Here is a 17,880-nt window from a genome sequence, read left to right on the forward strand (position 1 = left end):
AATCTGGCCCCTTGGTTAACGAGGCAAAGTCAGTTTTGTTTCCCACTCAGACAATGGAGTTTGTGGGGGCCCTCTTGGACGCAGTGAGTGCCAGGGCCTTCCTGCCAGCCAGCAGGTTTCAGGCCATGGGATCTCTTATCCATGATATTATGAAGTTCCCCACCATGATGGCCCGGTGCTGCATGAGGTTGCTGAGTCGCATGGCAGTGTTCACGTTGATAGACCCGCACACCAGGCTCCAGATGCATACTCTCCAGTTGTGGCTCACCTCAGTGTGCCATCCCATCAGAGACTGCATAGATATATTGGTGACAGTGCCAGTGCAAATTTTGTCAACCCTTAACTGGTGGCTAGATGCTCAAATGGTCTGTATGGCAGTTCCCTTCACTGCCCATCCTCCCAACTCTCTCTCCCTGGTAATGGATGCCTTGGATCTGGGATGCGGGGCACATTTGGGGGAACGCTGAACTCCAGCTTTGTGGAACAGAGCGGACCTCCAGCTCCACATAAATATTCGGGAAGTCAGAGGTATCAGGCTCGCATGCAAGTTTTTTTGGGACAGTTTATTGGGGCATTGCATGTCAGCAAGCACAAGCAACACAACAGCAATGTACTATATAAACAAACATGGGAGTGCACACTCCTCTCTCCTGTATCACGAGGTCCTCAGGCTCTGGGAGTTTTGCATTCAGCGCCAGACCCTTTTCCAGGCGCATTACCTTCTGGTAGGCCACAATTCATTAATGGACCATCTCAACAGATCTCTCATGGACCAACCACAAGTGGTCGCTACACCCACTCATGCTGCTCTCAATTTTCCAAAAGCTATTCGCCTCACACTTCACTGCAAAGTGCTGGACATTTTGCTGTTACCAGAACTGGAGTCTGGGATCCTGGGCACATGCATTCAGCATTCCCTGGTCAGGCCCACTACGACATGGTTTCCCTCTGCTTCTGCTCATCCACAGGATCCTTCTCAAAAGTCGGTCAGATTGGGCATCGGTCATCCTGATGACTCCAGTGTGGACCCAGCACCACTGGTACTTGGTCCTCCTGGAAATGTCAGTATGCAACTCAACGACACTCCTGTTATGCCTGGACCTATTGACACAGGAGGAGGGGCAAATGCAGCACCCCAACCTTCAGTTCCTGCACCTCACAGCTTGGAAGAGGCATGGTTAAAGGCCGTGGAGCTCTCATGCTGGGACCCAGTGAGGGAGGTGTTGTTGAACAGCAGGAAGCCTTCCACAACGGTGACCTATGGGGCAAAGTGAAAAAGTTTTCCATTTGGGTATCTCGGAGGGGGTTGTCCCCATTACAGGCCTCAGTACCCTTGATTTTGGACTACTTGTGGCATTTAAGTCAAGAGGGGCTGTCATCCTCCATCCAGGTGCATTTGGCAGCTTTCTCAGCCTTTCACCCCAGTATTGGGATATCCTTAGTTTTCTCAGACCCAGTGATTAAAAGGTTTATGAAGGGCTTGGAGGGTGTCAGACTGCAGGTTTGGGCCCCTCTACCTGCAAGGGATCTTAATCTGGTCGCTGTATTGATACCGCTCCAGGAGGTGCTGCTCCGACCCAATAGCTACTGGCTAGGGCAATAAGCTTTCTGACAATCAGGCATGCACCAATGCATACCCAGTTTGGAATAGACATGAGCAACACACCTTGAAGAACACAAGTTATTGAACAGATAACTGTCTTTCTAGTTTGAATATGTAGTTTAGGAGTCTACTGTACTAAAATGAAAAGTTTGTGGTTTTATGGCATCGTATGCGACTTATATTGGGGAGAGATGTGGCCAATATAATTCCTGGGATGTGTTGAACATTACAAGACTATTTTAAACAATGAACCAGACAAGAGGGAATTTTTGGAACAAACTTCGGTGGGTTTCCTAAAAAATAATTTTTAGGAGTTGAATGGAAATTCCCACCTCCACACCCAACCTTTTGGAGGCTACATCCTTAGGAGTAACCCATTTTATAGATATATGAATAAAGTCCTTTCAGGTGACATTTTTATGTGAGTGAAAATTTGTAGCTTTTGGGGGTTAAAATGTAAATGACAAGCTGCAGGAATATGCTGGAGTGATCCTTTTTGCCATAATTCTTCAATGCCATCTGCTGGACTATATATAAAATGGCTGGGTGATTATCACACTGATATAAAGACTCTTCGCTCCTCCTACCCATCCACCTACGCGCCTGTACTGCTCTTTATTCAGGTACAGCTCCCATTGAAGTCGGTGTAGGTTTTGGTGTTAGGGTAAGGAGTTCATACACTTATGCACAACTCTACGTTAATTTCAGCTGCAGTGGCAAAGGAAATAGGAACAGATAAATACAAAATGTTCAGTGGCTCCACTTAAAGTTTATTCTGGATCTAGAACTATTGGCAATTTCAGCAGTGTTTCACTTTTTAAGTATGTGGCATGTTTTTGGAATTCAGTGCTTTCTCTAAAACTGGAATAAAAATGCTCATACGTCCAACTACTAAACTAAACTCAGGTTTGCAGTTTGCTACTGATTTAACACAAATTTGTAGATTTAAATGCAAAACAGCAAAAGGTCAGGGTCCATTGATTTAACAAGCAGGAAGCTTCAGGTCTGGTTTCCAAGGGATCCTTCACCCCCTGCCTCTGTCCTCCTTGCGTTCGCATCCTGGGTTTGCTGGCAAGCAGGTGGTCTCAACTGAACCACAGTCTTCCCTACTGGTGCCACAGCTGTGGATGATCCTGATGCCATTACTATCTCCTTGTGCACTGATGTTCATCTTCCTTAAACAGGGTCTCTGGCTGAACTTGGGGTATATTTCCAAAGGAGAACTTTATTATTTGTACATCATATGACATTATACAAGAAATGAAAAGGGTGGACAATAAGCATAATTTGAGTATAGAATTAGACAAAGCAGTTTGATCTTACACTTACCATAGTGTTCATAATTTGCACTCATTTTGATTTCTTTAGTTATCCAAAATAAAGTATTGTCAGTATCTTGTGTTGTCATGACTGTCAGTCCTATCAACAGTGCAGCATTGTAACCTTACCCACTGTGGCACCCAGAATAAATAAACCTGCAAACCTTCAGAGCTTTTCCTAAAGAACAGATGACACCGCCAAAGATGATCAGTACAGATTTTGTTGTCTTCTCAAACCACTTAATGTGATCAGAGAATTAAAATTTCAACAAGTCATTTAATGATGGCTGTGCAGCAAGGACTGTAACACCCAGGTTAGGTTTCTTGTGGTTTCACAGTCATATAGGGCAGAGTTTTTTCTGGCACTATGCATGTTCTTGGACATTCTTCTCTGCCTTATTTGATCAAGTAAATTTAACAGTGAGGTCACTGTAATTTCCAATAAATGGTGACTTGCTGATTTATATCAAAAGATCCATGCAGTAGTAAACAATGCCATTTATATTTAATTAGTTTTATTGAACCCAAGGCAATTTTATTTGTAATGAACGACATATTATGATTAAGGATGTATTTTAATGATCTTTAAGTAAGGTGAACAAATGTTGCCCTTGACCTAATAAAGGAGGCTTTTTACATTATTGATGAATTCAGAATTCAAAGCTATTATCATGAAACGTAAAGGAAAACATTTGTGCATCATCATTGTCATATCATGACTAATGTAACAGATTAAATGCATTTTTCCAAATTGCAGATAATAGCATCAGCAAACATGTTCAGTGTTTCAGAAGTCCAGTTTGCTGTTGTATTAAAATAAGTTAATGTCATAGTCTAGCATGTATTAGACCCTCTTCTTTTAATTATTCATTTAACCTAGAATTGCTGTAGAATTAGCTGGTTTTGGCTACTTAGTTTTCTCTTAAGCATGCATCTAGTTGAGACAATTTGCCTCGTAAATATGATGATTTACATGGGCTAGTATTTCATCCAGAAATTTTGGCTTTTGAAAGTAATTCACATGTAAATTCTATGAATCTTAATTTCTTTATCAATAAAAACCTTACAAATATTTGGTTTATTTAATAATCACATTCCATTATTCTTAAGTCATTTACAAAAGAAAAACACTTCAGGGTTGTAGTGTCCTTTTGCACAGACTTTGCAAACTTTCCCTATTCACAATAGCTAAAACTCCATTTGCATACAGAATTATGTCTGTCATAAGCCTTTGTCCATCTTTGTTAGTCTTTCAATCTCAGACTATGCACCTATTAACTCCTCTGTGTGTGGTGAGAGCAAGGTAAGCTTCTGCCTCTGGGGTGGTAGTGTTGGATGGAGAAAACCCTTCTGTTCCCTTTCTTGCCTCTTCAATTGTGTGACTAACTGTGGACCGTGCTCCTTTTAAATCACCCTTGGTTGATAAGCAGTCACTTGAGACATGAGACATGAAATTTATATCCATACTGGAGTATGAATAAGTGATCTCTCCCTCCCTTCCCATGTTATATGAAAGCCTAGCTTCCATGTATGGTCATCATTCTTTGAAAGATGCATATGTTAAATGCTTAATGCTGTACCATGCATTTGATTGCAGGGAGACATTTCTGTTCAGAAAACTACTTGAAGTTATTTGTTGAATTAGGTATACCATTTAGGCAACCATTTCCCCCACTTTCAGGTAATCTATCAAAAGAAACTATTGTTTTGGCATCCTCTGTAAGCATAAATCAGTATAAACATTCTAGCACTTGGAGAAAAGAGGCTCCACTTGGAATAGGCTTGAGGTTCTAGCCACCTTAAAATAAAAGTATATTCGTGTTCTGTAGAAATGGCCACCAAACCATAGGGAACTTTAAACTTCCAGGTCTTCAGAAAGATGAGATAATCCATTTTGTGAAAAATTGAAATTAAGAAAGCTTCTGGAAGTGTGGGGGATTGGACCGAGCCCAAAATTCCCTTGTTGAAGACCTCAGGGCTCTGCCACACCAATACGAGGAAGGAAACAGTGGAGAAGTCTTCCAAGCAGGCTAGAGTGGCTGCATGGGAAATTCATATAAAAAGAAGTGGCAGAACAGAGCAAGGGGGAAGTTGGCAAGAGCTGTTGGGCTGAGCAGCTGCTAAGAGCTGGAAGAGAGAGACTGCATGCCCAACTGTCTGAGGGAGCTGCAACATAACCACAGCTAAGTTGGGACAAAGGATCGTGGGACCAAGAGGCTTCCGGCTGGCTGTTCAGATTGTGTAAGGATTGAACCTGGGGAGGGCCCTGGAAAATAGTTTCTCCAAGGCAGACTACCTGGGAATACAACCCCGTACCAGGGCTGATATTACTTAAAGACAGAGCCCCAGGCAAGTATGGAAAAAGCACCTGAGACTAAAAGGGTTGCTTAGATCCACTAAAAGGTGGTGTTAGATCTCAGAAACAAACAAAAAATGTCAAAAGATCAGAAGAAAACAAGAGCTAAAGAATTTACAAATTAATACGCAATGAAGAACATCATCACTAGGGACAATTAGTAAAAAGAAAAGCATTTGGAAGCAGGAAAGTGTGTTTTTGTACAAATGCTAATTTATACGAGGAGGGAAATATTCCCACTTCTAATGATGTTTCTGAACTAAGGTACTCTGAAAAGAAAAAAAAAATTTTTTGCTTGACACACTTCAGTGACAGTTTTTATTGTGTATGAGTTTGTGTGTGGTATTAGTTTTCTGCTGTACTATCCAGTTCTGAGAGAGTCTTAATTTTCATTATACAATAAAGCACACAATAGCCTGGATTATCTAAATTGGAGGTGATAACAGATTGGGAAGAAGTGAATGATGGAGAGATAGGACACCACATGTGTATTAGTTTCCTATGAATTATTTCTCATGAAACTGATGAAAATTAAGTCAGTAGGACCACAATGCAATCAGGGGAACTTCATGTGAAAAACAATAATAAATAGCTGGTGCTTTAGGATGAAAAAAGATATTTTTCAAGAATTAGTGTTGAAACACGATTTACTTTTATAACACTTGTTGACAATATAGTAGAATGATTTATTGATAGTTCTGCAGAGTATGGGATAAGATGTATTTCTTAACTACAAAATAAAAATGTCAGTTTCAAATTAATTTGGTGACTTATGTATAGAGGTACTTTTTCAGAATAAGATGGAAGCAGGTTTGATAAAATGCAAATGATAGCTTAGTGTGTGTATAGTTAATGAATGTACTTGTTTAGCCAAAGAACTAAAAATATGGCATAATGGCTATAGATGTCAATATTTCACCGTCTGAAGAATTACAATAACTGATGCTTCCAGTATTAAGACATGACACTTAATCTGTTGGTTATCAAATATGTGTTTTAGTAAACATCCATTTATTCAAAGTGTCAGCATGAGAAAATGACCACTGTTTGTAATTCTTGTTAAATAAGATTATTTCATACTCAAGGACAAATTATGATAATGCAACCATGATTAAGGGTGTAAAACTTCTTAATTCAAATTCTGAAGTTGGTACATCCCAGATACCACAAATGAAGTGCTTCTGTTTTTTATAGTCTGCTGCCCAGAGAAAGCATAGCTAGCGTGAATGAGGTCTCTTTGTTTCCATGTGGCTGATCAGCCAATGGGGGGAAAAAGGGAAGTGTGAGAAGTGATGTGTCCTGTAATAATTCGGTCGGGACAGACAGGGAATGCTGTGCAGGTTGTGAAACTAGAGTGGACTTGGTTTGATGTCAAGCCCTCAATCACTCTGTTTTTTTCACCTTTCCAATGAAGATATTTGGACTGGATATCTAGAAATGGTCCAATTTCAGTGAAACTCACTTGATCAGTTTTTGATGTTGACCGTCCAGAATGCAGAAAAGGTTTGCGTTTACAACAGTGAGGAGAATTCCACCACTGTTAAGTAAATGTGAGCTTTCTGTTACGGAACGGAATAGCTGGTTGGAAAATCTTTTATTTTTCTTTGTTGACTTTGATTATTTGACAGTGCTTAACATTTATTCAGCTTTGTTGTTTTCCCCTGTAGTGTATATTCAGGCATTTTCTTCCTTGCTGAAACTATGCCTATGGTTGACAGGGCAGAAAACCTTTTTAATTATTTTTGAAGGAAAAACACTCAGGACATTCTATTTTCATTTTAAATTAGACTATTAAAACAAACAAAAATCCATTTCACACTTAAGCTATAAATACAGAGCAGTTCAATAGGTGGCATTTAGCACTTATACAAATTTGATATTTTCATTGTTTTCACACACTATACCTGTATAATATGAGATGTAGTGCAAGCACGCCCTGAGCCTATTCCTTACTTGAATAAAGTTCTAATTGTCTTCACTAAGAAAATGAATGTACTGATATTTAAAAAATAAAATGAATTGCTTAGTCTTATATATACATTAATATTGTTATAAACTTAAATTAATGATTAAGCAATTGTCTTACGTATTAAGTAAATACTTTATGTATTACAGGATCTTTTTTCAATCAGTGCTTATGTTTATGCTCAGAAACCACAACTGGATATTCACAGTTTTGAAGGTACCTTCACACGGGTGAGTAATACCTGTGTATGTGTATGTGTCTATTCCAACTTTTCTTTCTTCCATATGTGAAATCCATCATTTAGTATCTTAACAGCATTTATCTGTCTTTAAGTTTTAAAGGAGCATTTACTTGTTATAGAAAATTTTTATGGAAGCAATATTTTGGACAATAAATGGCAGGAAGTTATATTAGTAAAGACACATTTTTAAAGAAGTAGAAATTAGACATTGAGACTTTGGTATGTCTAGATGTAGTAGTATTGTTGTAGAAATAACAATGAGAAGTCCTGTGGCACTTTATAGACTAACAGATTTTTTGGAGCATAAGCTTTCGTGGGCAAAGGCCTACTTCGTCAGATGCAGACAGTATAAACATATCAGTTGGTTTATTCTGACGTCCATTTTAAAATTTTGTATTTTCCAAATGCAATGTGTATCTAAAAATAATAAAAGGCAACTGGAAAGAGTCTATATACTGGACTTCTGGACTTAGGCTCAAAATTATGCTGAAAAGAAAATTTACAATATGTCTCCAGTATTTTGTTTTGTTGATTTGTTGCTCTCATTCTTCTGTTATAAGATAGATGTGTTTTATTTTATAAATTAAATTTATTGTGGTAATTTATTATTTCTAGGTGTTTTTTTTGTACCTGTTTTTTGTTGAAAGTTGGAAGGGAAAGGATAGGGTGTGAAGAGACTACATGAAAACCACAGGGAAGTTGCCTTTGGAAGAATGGGTTATAGAGAGAAACTTATCCAACCATTACCCTGCAGGACAGATCATGGATCGTTAAGCGTTAGAAAACTATAGCAGGAAAATGAGTCTTAAGATAGACAGTTAGACCTTGTCATCTGAGACCCATCCTAAGCCTGTTCACCGTATCCGTATTAAGGAAGCCAAAAGAAGCTGCTGAGAAAGCAGCATTGTTCCTCGAGCCCCTGTTCATTGATATGCCGATAAGTGCTATAAAACCTGCAATAAAGTGAAGTTAATATAGAAGACGTGGAATCAAAGATTAAATAAATTGTAATGCTGTTGTAATTATCTCTGGCCCAAGTATTACGAACTCAGGAAATTCAGAATTTAATTTAAAAAATATCTGAGCAACTGGCATTTGATTATATTGTGTGACCATACCATAAGGGTGGGTGTCCATGACTTTGAGAAGAATTGCATTGAGCAGCTGCAAGCACAATGTCAGTCGTGGGAACATCATGCGCCTTAATCAATACAACTAGGCAAATGGCTGTGTAAATGACCTTCTTCCTGCAATCAATGTTCTTCCTAAATTGGTCTATGGAGTCGCACAAAGACTCATTGGTACAAATTATGGTTGTTGACATTTTCCTAGAAATTGAAATGACTAGTATCATAATCAGTGTGATATTCAGCTATTTACTAAATAAACAAATACAACCACAGTGCAGGTCCTTGGAAGTTTATATTCACACTTCAGCAAGAATGACACCAGCCTCTAGAGCAGAAGATTATGGTTTCCACAATCTATCGGATTGCTATGTGTAGTTTGCGCCACTATTTTAGTTAGTGTTCTAATATATTTTGGACTCAGGTCCAGTGTTCCCTCTAACTTTTTCCATCTGGGGCAGAATAAATTTTATGTGCACCAAGACATGTAGTGATGTGCACCATCAATAGAAGCACATGCTGCCAGGTGTAGGCTGCTGTGGGTGCTCTGCTATTCAACTTTGTGGCACCTGAATCTCTCCTGCACATCTGCACGAGTGCTCATCTTTCAGGGAACTCTGCTCAATTCCCAGGGAACATTCCATTTGACAAGGCTGTCATTCTTTCTTCTGTCAAATAGTGGTGCTTTATAAGTACCATTTGTTAGCCTCCAAAACTAGGGATTGTAAATCATATAAATCTCCACGGTGTAGTATCATAAAGATTATCAAGAAGTGCTCATGTATAAGAAACTCTCTAGTGCAGTAGGAATTGGAAACTAACCTGAGCAAAAGCTTGCAGTTCCAAGTTGTCTCAATTTAAATTGTGGTGGCCATCAACTTACTGAAACAAGCTTGGGAAACTCTTGGGGAAGTCTTTACCTCTTGAAATCTAGACAGTAGGAGGTTAAAATTCATTCTTCAAGTGCTTGCTCATCTCCATTCCAAGTTGAGGCAGTATGCTTGCTGCATGCACTGGTACCAAAAGTTTTCCCCTGAGTAATATCCTTAGGGGACTGACTCTCAAATCCCCTGGAGTGGCGCCCGCATGGCACAGTATAATGGGTGTTGCTGGCCCCTCTCACTGTTCCTTCTTACCCCCCAATGATTGTGCTGGAACTCTCCTTTGTTCTTGTAAAGTTCACTCTACAAACCTGTTCTAAACTTTCACTTTTAGATAGTTTAATAGTTCGTAAGTAGTTCCCTTAAGCCGTGGCTACACGAGCCCGTCTTTTGAAAGCATAATGGACACACGCGTTTTGAAAGTGCTGCTTTCAAAACTCACGCTGCTTGTGTAGACGGGGCCTTTTGAAAGAACACCCTGGATTTCAAAAGGACCCCCCTAGATTTCGAAAGCCCCTTTTTCCCAAAACCAAATGGAAAAGAAGGGGTTTTCAAAATCCAGCGGTTCTTTCAAAGGGCCCCGTCTACATTAGCAGTGTGCATTTCAAAAGCAGCACTTTTGAAACTTGCGTGGCTGTCATTATGCTAATGAGGCACTGTATATTCGTAGCAACGCCTCATTAGCATCCCTCTTTCAAAAGGCGGGGTCTAATGTAGCTGTGCCTTAGTATGTTGAAAATTATGATTAGCATCCCAGATGGGACTTTGTGATGGGAGAGGGCATATTCCACTCTTCAGGATTTAACAACTGTAAATGCCGTACAAACCCTATGCCAATAACTGGCCCCCACACCAGTTGCTTACTGTGCTCAGGGGAGTCTCATATCAGCAACAGATGACACATTTGTAAGAGCTTTGAGCCTTGCACTAAAAAGAGCAGCACGTTGTGCTTAAAGGCCTCCTAATGGAATCCTCATTGACACCAGCAATGGAGCAGCCATGATCATACTCAATGCACAGCATTGCAACTTTGATATGAAGCACCCACCCAGTACAATCATTGGACTTACAAAGATCCACCTCCCAATATCAGCCAGTAAGAACAGAGAGGTTGATACAGGCTAATAGCTGCTCATTCCCTCCAAGTGGAAGCCAGGCTCCAGCTTCTGTGGAGCAGGTTAGCTCTCCTATGGATTCATCCACCACCCTGGACTATTGCACCAGAATCTGTTACCCGGGCATGCTGTATACCCAGAGGCCCTGCAGGCACTGCGGGATTTTCTGTTTCTCTCAGTGCCATCAACTCTGGTGCTGGCAGTGCCCAAGTCAAGTGATAAGCCTGTCCCTCAAACTGCCCCTTTGGTTCCCATCAGTGCAGCTCCCCTCCTTTCCACCAGGCTTTTCCTGTTCAGAGCCACTGCTCCATTGCTGTAGCAGCACCAGCATCTCAGAGCCCTTGCTTCTGGACATCATTCCATGGGCCCAAAGCTTTTCTAGCCAGTCTGTTGAGGGGTACACATCCCCATGACCCCAGTACCAGAAACATCATAGCTGCTTCTTGTCCATTTAACATCACTTCAATGGAGATCTCTATTGGAACTCGTGGTATTGGTCCCCAACCTAACAATGTAAGTGGTTGTTCCAGAGTCAACACAGAGAGTTGAAGTGTGAGTTGCTTTCCTGGTTCTACTCTTCTCCACTGCACTGATTACAAAGCATTCAGCATCAGTGCTAGAGTACCTGTACAGAGCCACTGAATAATGACACTGGCCACTGGGATTTTGATGCAGTGGTTCATTGTCCACATACATATCCTATGCAGACAGTGGCAGTCCTCATAGCCAGGATTGGAAATGTGTTGTTGGTGTCAGGGCTTTCCAGATCTCTGGAACATGGACTTCCTTCGCAGATATTGAAATCTGACCAGGAACCCATGCTGATATTGGAATCTGATATTGCATATTGGAACCTGACCAGGAACCTATGTTCATGGCACTGGAATTTCTGGTGGCAGCGTCAGGTTTCTTGTGGGCCCAGGGCTTCATACAAGCCTCCTAGGGCAAAAAATGATGTTGGAAGACTCAGATAAGGTTTTGGCAATAGTTGCCAGTACACAGCAAATGATCACCCTTCCCCTTCCACAACCACCACCACTTCAGTAGAGTGACTCACCTGGAAAACTGGATGAGATGTTTCCTCTGAGTCTCTCAGTTTAGCATCTACCTGACGGGTTCATCTTTCCGTAGATCTTGGAAGCTTTCCATGAAAAATCAAGGTTTGGCCTTTTCCTCAATTGAAGTTCATTTTGGAGCCATCTTGGCTTTCTAAACACCAATTCAAGAAAAATGAGTGTTTTCCTACAAGTTGTTGGCCAGGTATCTGAATGGACTCAAAAGGCTCTTCCCTCCCATCAAAGATCCTGTTCCCTAGTTGGACCTCAGTCTGGTCTTTTCCAGGCTCGTAGGGCTGCCCCGGAGCTGTTAGGCTCTTATGCTGGAAGGTCGCCTTCCTTGTATCATTTATATCAGGTAGATGAGTGTCAGAGATAAGAGCTCTGACATCAGGACTGCCTATCATCTTTGAAAAGTTATGGAAGTCAGGAGAGATTCTGGAAGACTGGAAAAAGGCAACTATAGTTCCTATTTGTAAAAAGGTAAATCAGAACTGTCCAGGAAATTATAAGACAAGAAGCAATGGGCCTAAATTGCAGTAATGGAGGTTTAGATTGGACATTAGGAAAAGCTTCCTGTTAGTGTGGTTAAGCTCTGGAATAAATTGTCTACGGTGGCTGCAGAATCTCCATCATTGGAGATACTTAAGAGCAGGTTAGATGAAAATCTAACAGGACCGTGAGGGTAGGGAATTGGAGTTGGAGACCTCTGGAGGTTCCTTTCAGTTCTAGTATTCTATCATTCTTGGATAGCTAAAGATAAGTGTGAAAGTCATTACAAATGTCCAGATAGTCAGAAGGAGTGAGAGATGTACCAGGACACCAGGAGACACCAAACACCAGGAGACAAACATAAAACATCCATTGTCTGTGATGTTAAACGAGTTGGCAAAATTCACAATCTTGCATAGAGAGGCAGATATTTCCAAAGTTGAGACAACAAATGAGAGAATCATTTGGGAAGCCTGACACTAACCATCAAATGATAACTCTAGAAAACCTGAAGATTAATACCACTTAAGTATTAACAATTCCAGTATGTTGCAAAATCTATTGACTTGAATGGGATTTTACAAGTATAAAGTTTCGGTTGTTTTGTGATGAACTCTCTCTGGTAGCCTGAAATTTCCAGAGAAGTCACTTAAAAACGGACTGATGTTCAACAGTATTTTGAAGCCTATTTCAGTTCCAGTTGTCTTGTCTAGTAAGGCTAAGATGTCTAAAGGATACTGGATATCTATATTACTGTCAGGTCTGACTTCTACACCCATTGTATTAGGTTTTCCTGTTAAAGCTCTTACAGTGTTAGTCTTCACCTTGCCAGAATGTGGCGAGGCCCCCTATGACAAAGATGCCAGTTCCCACTGTTTCTGGAGAAAAAGGGAGGGAGAAAAGGGCCTTTGTGAACAGTTAGAGATTTGATTGTTCAGACTTTTCAGATTTGTCCAATCTGAATACATACTCTGCATTTCTTACAGAAACCTGAATTAGTTCTGCATTTGGTTTCACAGACCAGGGTTACAAAGCTAAGCCTCTCTTTGGATTTGGTAAATCTTAAGCCTTCTAGGCCAGCACCATTCTCTGTTCCTTCTGCAGAGCCATTGTCACATCAAAAAAGGATGATGACAGATGATTTTCATCATTCAGCATCTATGTGTTCATCTAATTCAAGAGAGAGACAATTGGGGAAGAGGAAGAGAGAGCCTTTTTGGTTCTGAGATCTGTATCTGCTGTAACTATAAAGAGGAGTAGAATAGATGATATTGTGACTCTTTGTGCAGATCCATTTTTACCTTACATCCTGCACTTGACATTCAGGGAGCTCCTTCTAGGATTAAGATACTGTTACCCATATTGGATGGTCTTTTGCAACCCACTAGGGCTCTTTTGGCTACCTTAATATCTTCACAACCTATCCGTGTGGACGTATCTTCTGAGGGGTTTTCTTATTTTCATGCTCGCTTTCTGCCAACTTCTTAGGTGGTTGCTTTAACCAGTAATAAGTTCAGGTCTGCTCACACCCAATTGGGCTCAGCTGGCTGGAAAGGAGAAGAAGAGGTATATACTTTAGAGAAAAGACATTCTCTTCTCTAGGGATTAAGATAGCTAATTCATTAGGCAGTGATGGTCCATTACCAATTCCATCTGTGGGAGAAGATGGCTTTGTATTATATGTTAGTTATCATTAGATGAAAGAGGCTATGGTGTTCAAACTTCATTAGCCTAGTACTGGATCTTCAGATGGCACTGCCCTCCAGAAGAGATTGATTATTTCTAGATCAGTCCTCCATCCAGGCAAGATAAACATGAGCACTTGGATGAATCGATTATTACTCTCATGGATTTCAAAAGAGAAGTCAGCAAATAGAACAAATTCTACCGGCTGCTGCAAAGTCCATAATACTGTTTTATTACTATGTTAAGCCTTGAGTCACTTGAATCAGGGAGGCTTAATTATGTTTATATGTTTCCAAGCAAATAGGTCAAATCTGTGTGGTATATTGTTCTTATCATGGTCAACAAGAAGATGCTTTGTACAAATCTAAACACTAAGAGCTTCCTTAGGACATCAGCCATATCCCAGTCCTTCAAATTAAAAAAACAGGACCTTGGAACATTATTTTGCTCCTTATACCACTCCTCAGATTCAGCCCTTGCAACTTGTGTTGATTTATTTCATAGCCCTTCAGGCAGTGCTCCTGGTGGCTAGTGTGTCCAATCAGATAGTTTTTTTAAGGTGGGAGCTTTCTCTAATAAGACTTATGATTTTATATCTTTGAGAGAGCTAGTTCTCACAACTGTCATAGCATTCACTCCCTACATAAGTTCGAGAAATCTTCCTCCTCCAGCTAATCATCACAGTCTAGTCCTTAAGAGCCCTGAAACTGCCAGGGTACGGTAGTCATGTTTCATGCATTGAAATCTGATATCTAGCTGTCACCAAATTCTGTATGTTGGTCATCTAAGCTTGGCTAATGCCATTTCCTTTGCTTTGATAAAAGTCATCTCCACACATAAAGGAAAGATGGAAAATATATTTATATGTAACCTACTACTTTTTGGATGCCTACTTTTAAATTATGATTCTTCTTCCCACACTGCTATATAAGTGCCATTGTAATAGATCTTTAGCTCTGGGCATGAGGAGTATGAAAATTTGTGTGTGGCTGCCTGGACATTTCCTTTCTTCTGAAATGAATTTCATAAATTGGGTCCACCCTAGAGACAAATGGAACCTTCAGCATAGAGATAGAAACTGACATCCAGTTGGTTGTGTGTAGTCATTGGGTGGTGGAGTTAACCATAATGCAGTAGGAGAAATTGTTGTAGTTTATTTTGCCTGATATATATTTAATATAAACTTATAATTTAAGAAAGTAAATTTGAATTATTCTGGCTGTGAATTTCTCAAATGGAGGAAGTTTCAGGAGGCTGTGCATTTCCCTACTGTCAGTTACTGACAGGTGTGATTCAGCCATTAAGCTGGAAACAGTGTGGAATACCCATTTTGCTCAATCTGTGGATTTTATTATTCAAAGATAGGTAGTGTTTATGTGAATATGGATAGATTTTCCTGTTAAATTTTAAATGTGTACTTTTGGCTATGTAACAGTTTATATACAAATATTAAGAATTATAAAACTACGTAATGTTGCTGTCTTGTCACTGTAGTTACAAAGGAATGGGTGGAAAAAAATTACTAATTAACTATAACACAATCACAATAAATAAAGCAAGTTGTGGTTTTAGTTCTTAATAGTCATTTTAGTTAACCTGTGATTTTGTTCTTAGGTCTTTATTCTGCAAATTGATCTATGTGGGCATGTACTTATGCTGCTGTAAAGCCACATTTACTTTAGCAGATTCTGTATGAGAATACCAAATCAAGTCACATTTAGGATATCAAATGTCAATAGCAGATAATCACCTCACCACGAGCTTTCAGTGCAGTGTGGTGACAAAAGGGGAATAATGTGGTCATCCAATGTGTAAAGGGAACACCAAGAAAAAGAAGAGAAATAATCAAGCTGCTTTATGCACTGTTGATAAGATCTCTCCTGTGTGTGCAATTCTGGAGCCAGACTTCAACAAGGATGTGAAAATACTGAAGAGAGTTCAAAGGAGGGACACAAAAACAATCCAGGGTAAAAAAAAAAATAAAAAATAAGCTTTATAATGCAACTCTAAAGGAGCTCAATTTATCCAGCTTATCAGAGGCAAAACCGAAGGTGATCACTGTGTCTATGTTCCTATTAATTGAAAAGCTATCTACAACTGGGGGTGGGGAAGGGTTCTTCAGTCTTGCTGGCAAGGGCAAAACAAGATCTAATGGCTGGAAGTTGAAATTAGATAAATTCCATAGCAGTCCTGTGGCAATTTAAAGACTAACAAATGTATTAGGTCATGAGTTTTTATGTGTAAAACCCACTTCCTTCATCTGAGGAAATCTCATGACCTAATACATTTGTTAGTCTCTAAGATGCCACAGGACTGCTTGTTTGTGAAGCTACAGACTAATACAGCTACCCCCTTTGAGACTAATTCCACAGCAGTGAGCATAATTACAAATTTAAAACTGCCTACCAGAAGATATGGAGGACTTACCTTTTTAGTCTTTTGAATGAGAATAGATTTCTTTCTGAAATACATGCTTTAATCTAGTTTCTGGAGGAAATTTTATCCATATGTATTTGTTGGGATTGTTCAGATGGATAGCGGTTCCATCAGTTAATTCCCCTGTTCACCCTCCTTTTTACATGGACAACAGGGTAGCCTGCAATGTCCTCAATATGCTTGTTACACTTGGTGCTCTGCATTGACAATAATTGTGATAAAAATTTCATGCATCAGGATTAGTCAGTTGCTTCTGGAGTCAGGAGGGCTATTCCCTCTCTGCCATATCAATACATTCTGATACTTTCTTGGAAAAAACAGAGATATGCCAAAGCTAGATGAGGCACTTGACAGGGCAGACCAGTTTACTGAGGTAGTAGAGAGTATTATCTTTCTCAGATGTCTGGCTAGGATGTCTCTTACACACACAGTCAAACTGATTGCCAGATTTGGGATCAACAAGAAATTTACTCTCAAGTCAGTTTGGCAGGGACCTTAGGATTTTTTGCCTTCTTCTGTAGCGTGGTATGTTCATCACAGGAGCAGCTAGGTGAAATGTAATTACTAGTTAGATAGAGGAGCACAGACTAGATGCTCTAGTGGTCCCTTCTAGCCATAAAAATCTATGAGCTATTTCATTTGAATATTTAAGGAAGATGGCCTCTCTTACATATAAAAAGAAGAGTTAACTTGTTTGACAAACGTATTTGAATTAATGTGTGATCTGGACTAATCTCAAATGTCTAGTTATAAACTTGGGTTGTAGGGCATGATTGATTTACATGTTGTTCATATTTTTAACAGGAAGACAGTGATCCAAGTGTTCATGAAAGTCTCAGCATAGAAAATACACTATGGGCAAGCACTGTTGTTGCTTCAGGTGAGCAATGATGTGTGGCACGTTGTCAAAGATTATGATGTATTTAAAAGCTCCTCAGTGGCAGCATATCCTATTTTATAAATTAACTTACTAATGGTTTTCAAAACTCTTCATGATGTATCTCTTGTTCCTATCTCACATTCTCACTGTATTCAGTTATGTCTTCCTCTCCTAACTCTTTGCATATCTTTTTGATCCTTAACATTATCCCATACTATGGGCTTGCTGTTTGACTTGTGCTGTCCTTTGCTCACCAGTTACTTTCTTTACTCCCTGTGTAATTCTTACCCTTGTGTATTATAACTTATGGTAAATTTCTAAAGCTGCACCTTTAGGTCTCGAGAATTCAGTTAGAGCAATACTAGTGGTAGCCTGCACTGACTGCTGAATAAAAAACATACGTTTCCAATCTTCACTAAATTTCAGGTTCCTTACTTGCATATATTGTAAAGGAAGTTCCATAAGACAAAATGGTATATTAATAATCAGATAATACATAACATTTTCTTTATAAGAATTTTCTTATAATCGTACAATACCTGAGTGCTGTAATACACCAATATTAATATTTTTATAAAACTATGCAAATGTGAAATCTAGTCAGTTTTTTTTTTAAAAACTTTAATGGAATTTTGAATAATTCATACAAGGCCCATAAGTCCCCATATCATGTTTTGTGGCTGCATAGTGTTTCCTTTACAATTTTTTTTTCATCTGGCCCCT

General features: G+C 39.6%; 1 protein-coding gene across 7 annotated transcripts in view; it reads left to right on the forward strand.

Annotated features, from left to right (window-relative positions):
- Positions 1 to 17,880, forward strand: part of ATP9B (ATPase phospholipid transporting 9B (putative)) — a 332,144-nt gene that overhangs the window by 139,584 nt on the left and 174,680 nt on the right. For all 7 annotated transcript variants that reach the window (XM_074987543.1, XM_074987544.1, XM_074987549.1 and 4 more), the window contains exons 9-10: positions 7,394 to 7,474; positions 17,082 to 17,157. In XM_074987543.1, the coding sequence (XP_074843644.1) occupies positions 7,394 to 7,474; positions 17,082 to 17,157 (157 nt within the window). The remainder of the gene's footprint in view (positions 1 to 7,393; positions 7,475 to 17,081; positions 17,158 to 17,880) is intronic.

Source organism: Carettochelys insculpta, chromosome 2, assembly GCF_033958435.1.
Source record: "Carettochelys insculpta isolate YL-2023 chromosome 2, ASM3395843v1, whole genome shotgun sequence".
Taxonomy (NCBI): domain Eukaryota; kingdom Metazoa; phylum Chordata; order Testudines; family Carettochelyidae; genus Carettochelys; species Carettochelys insculpta.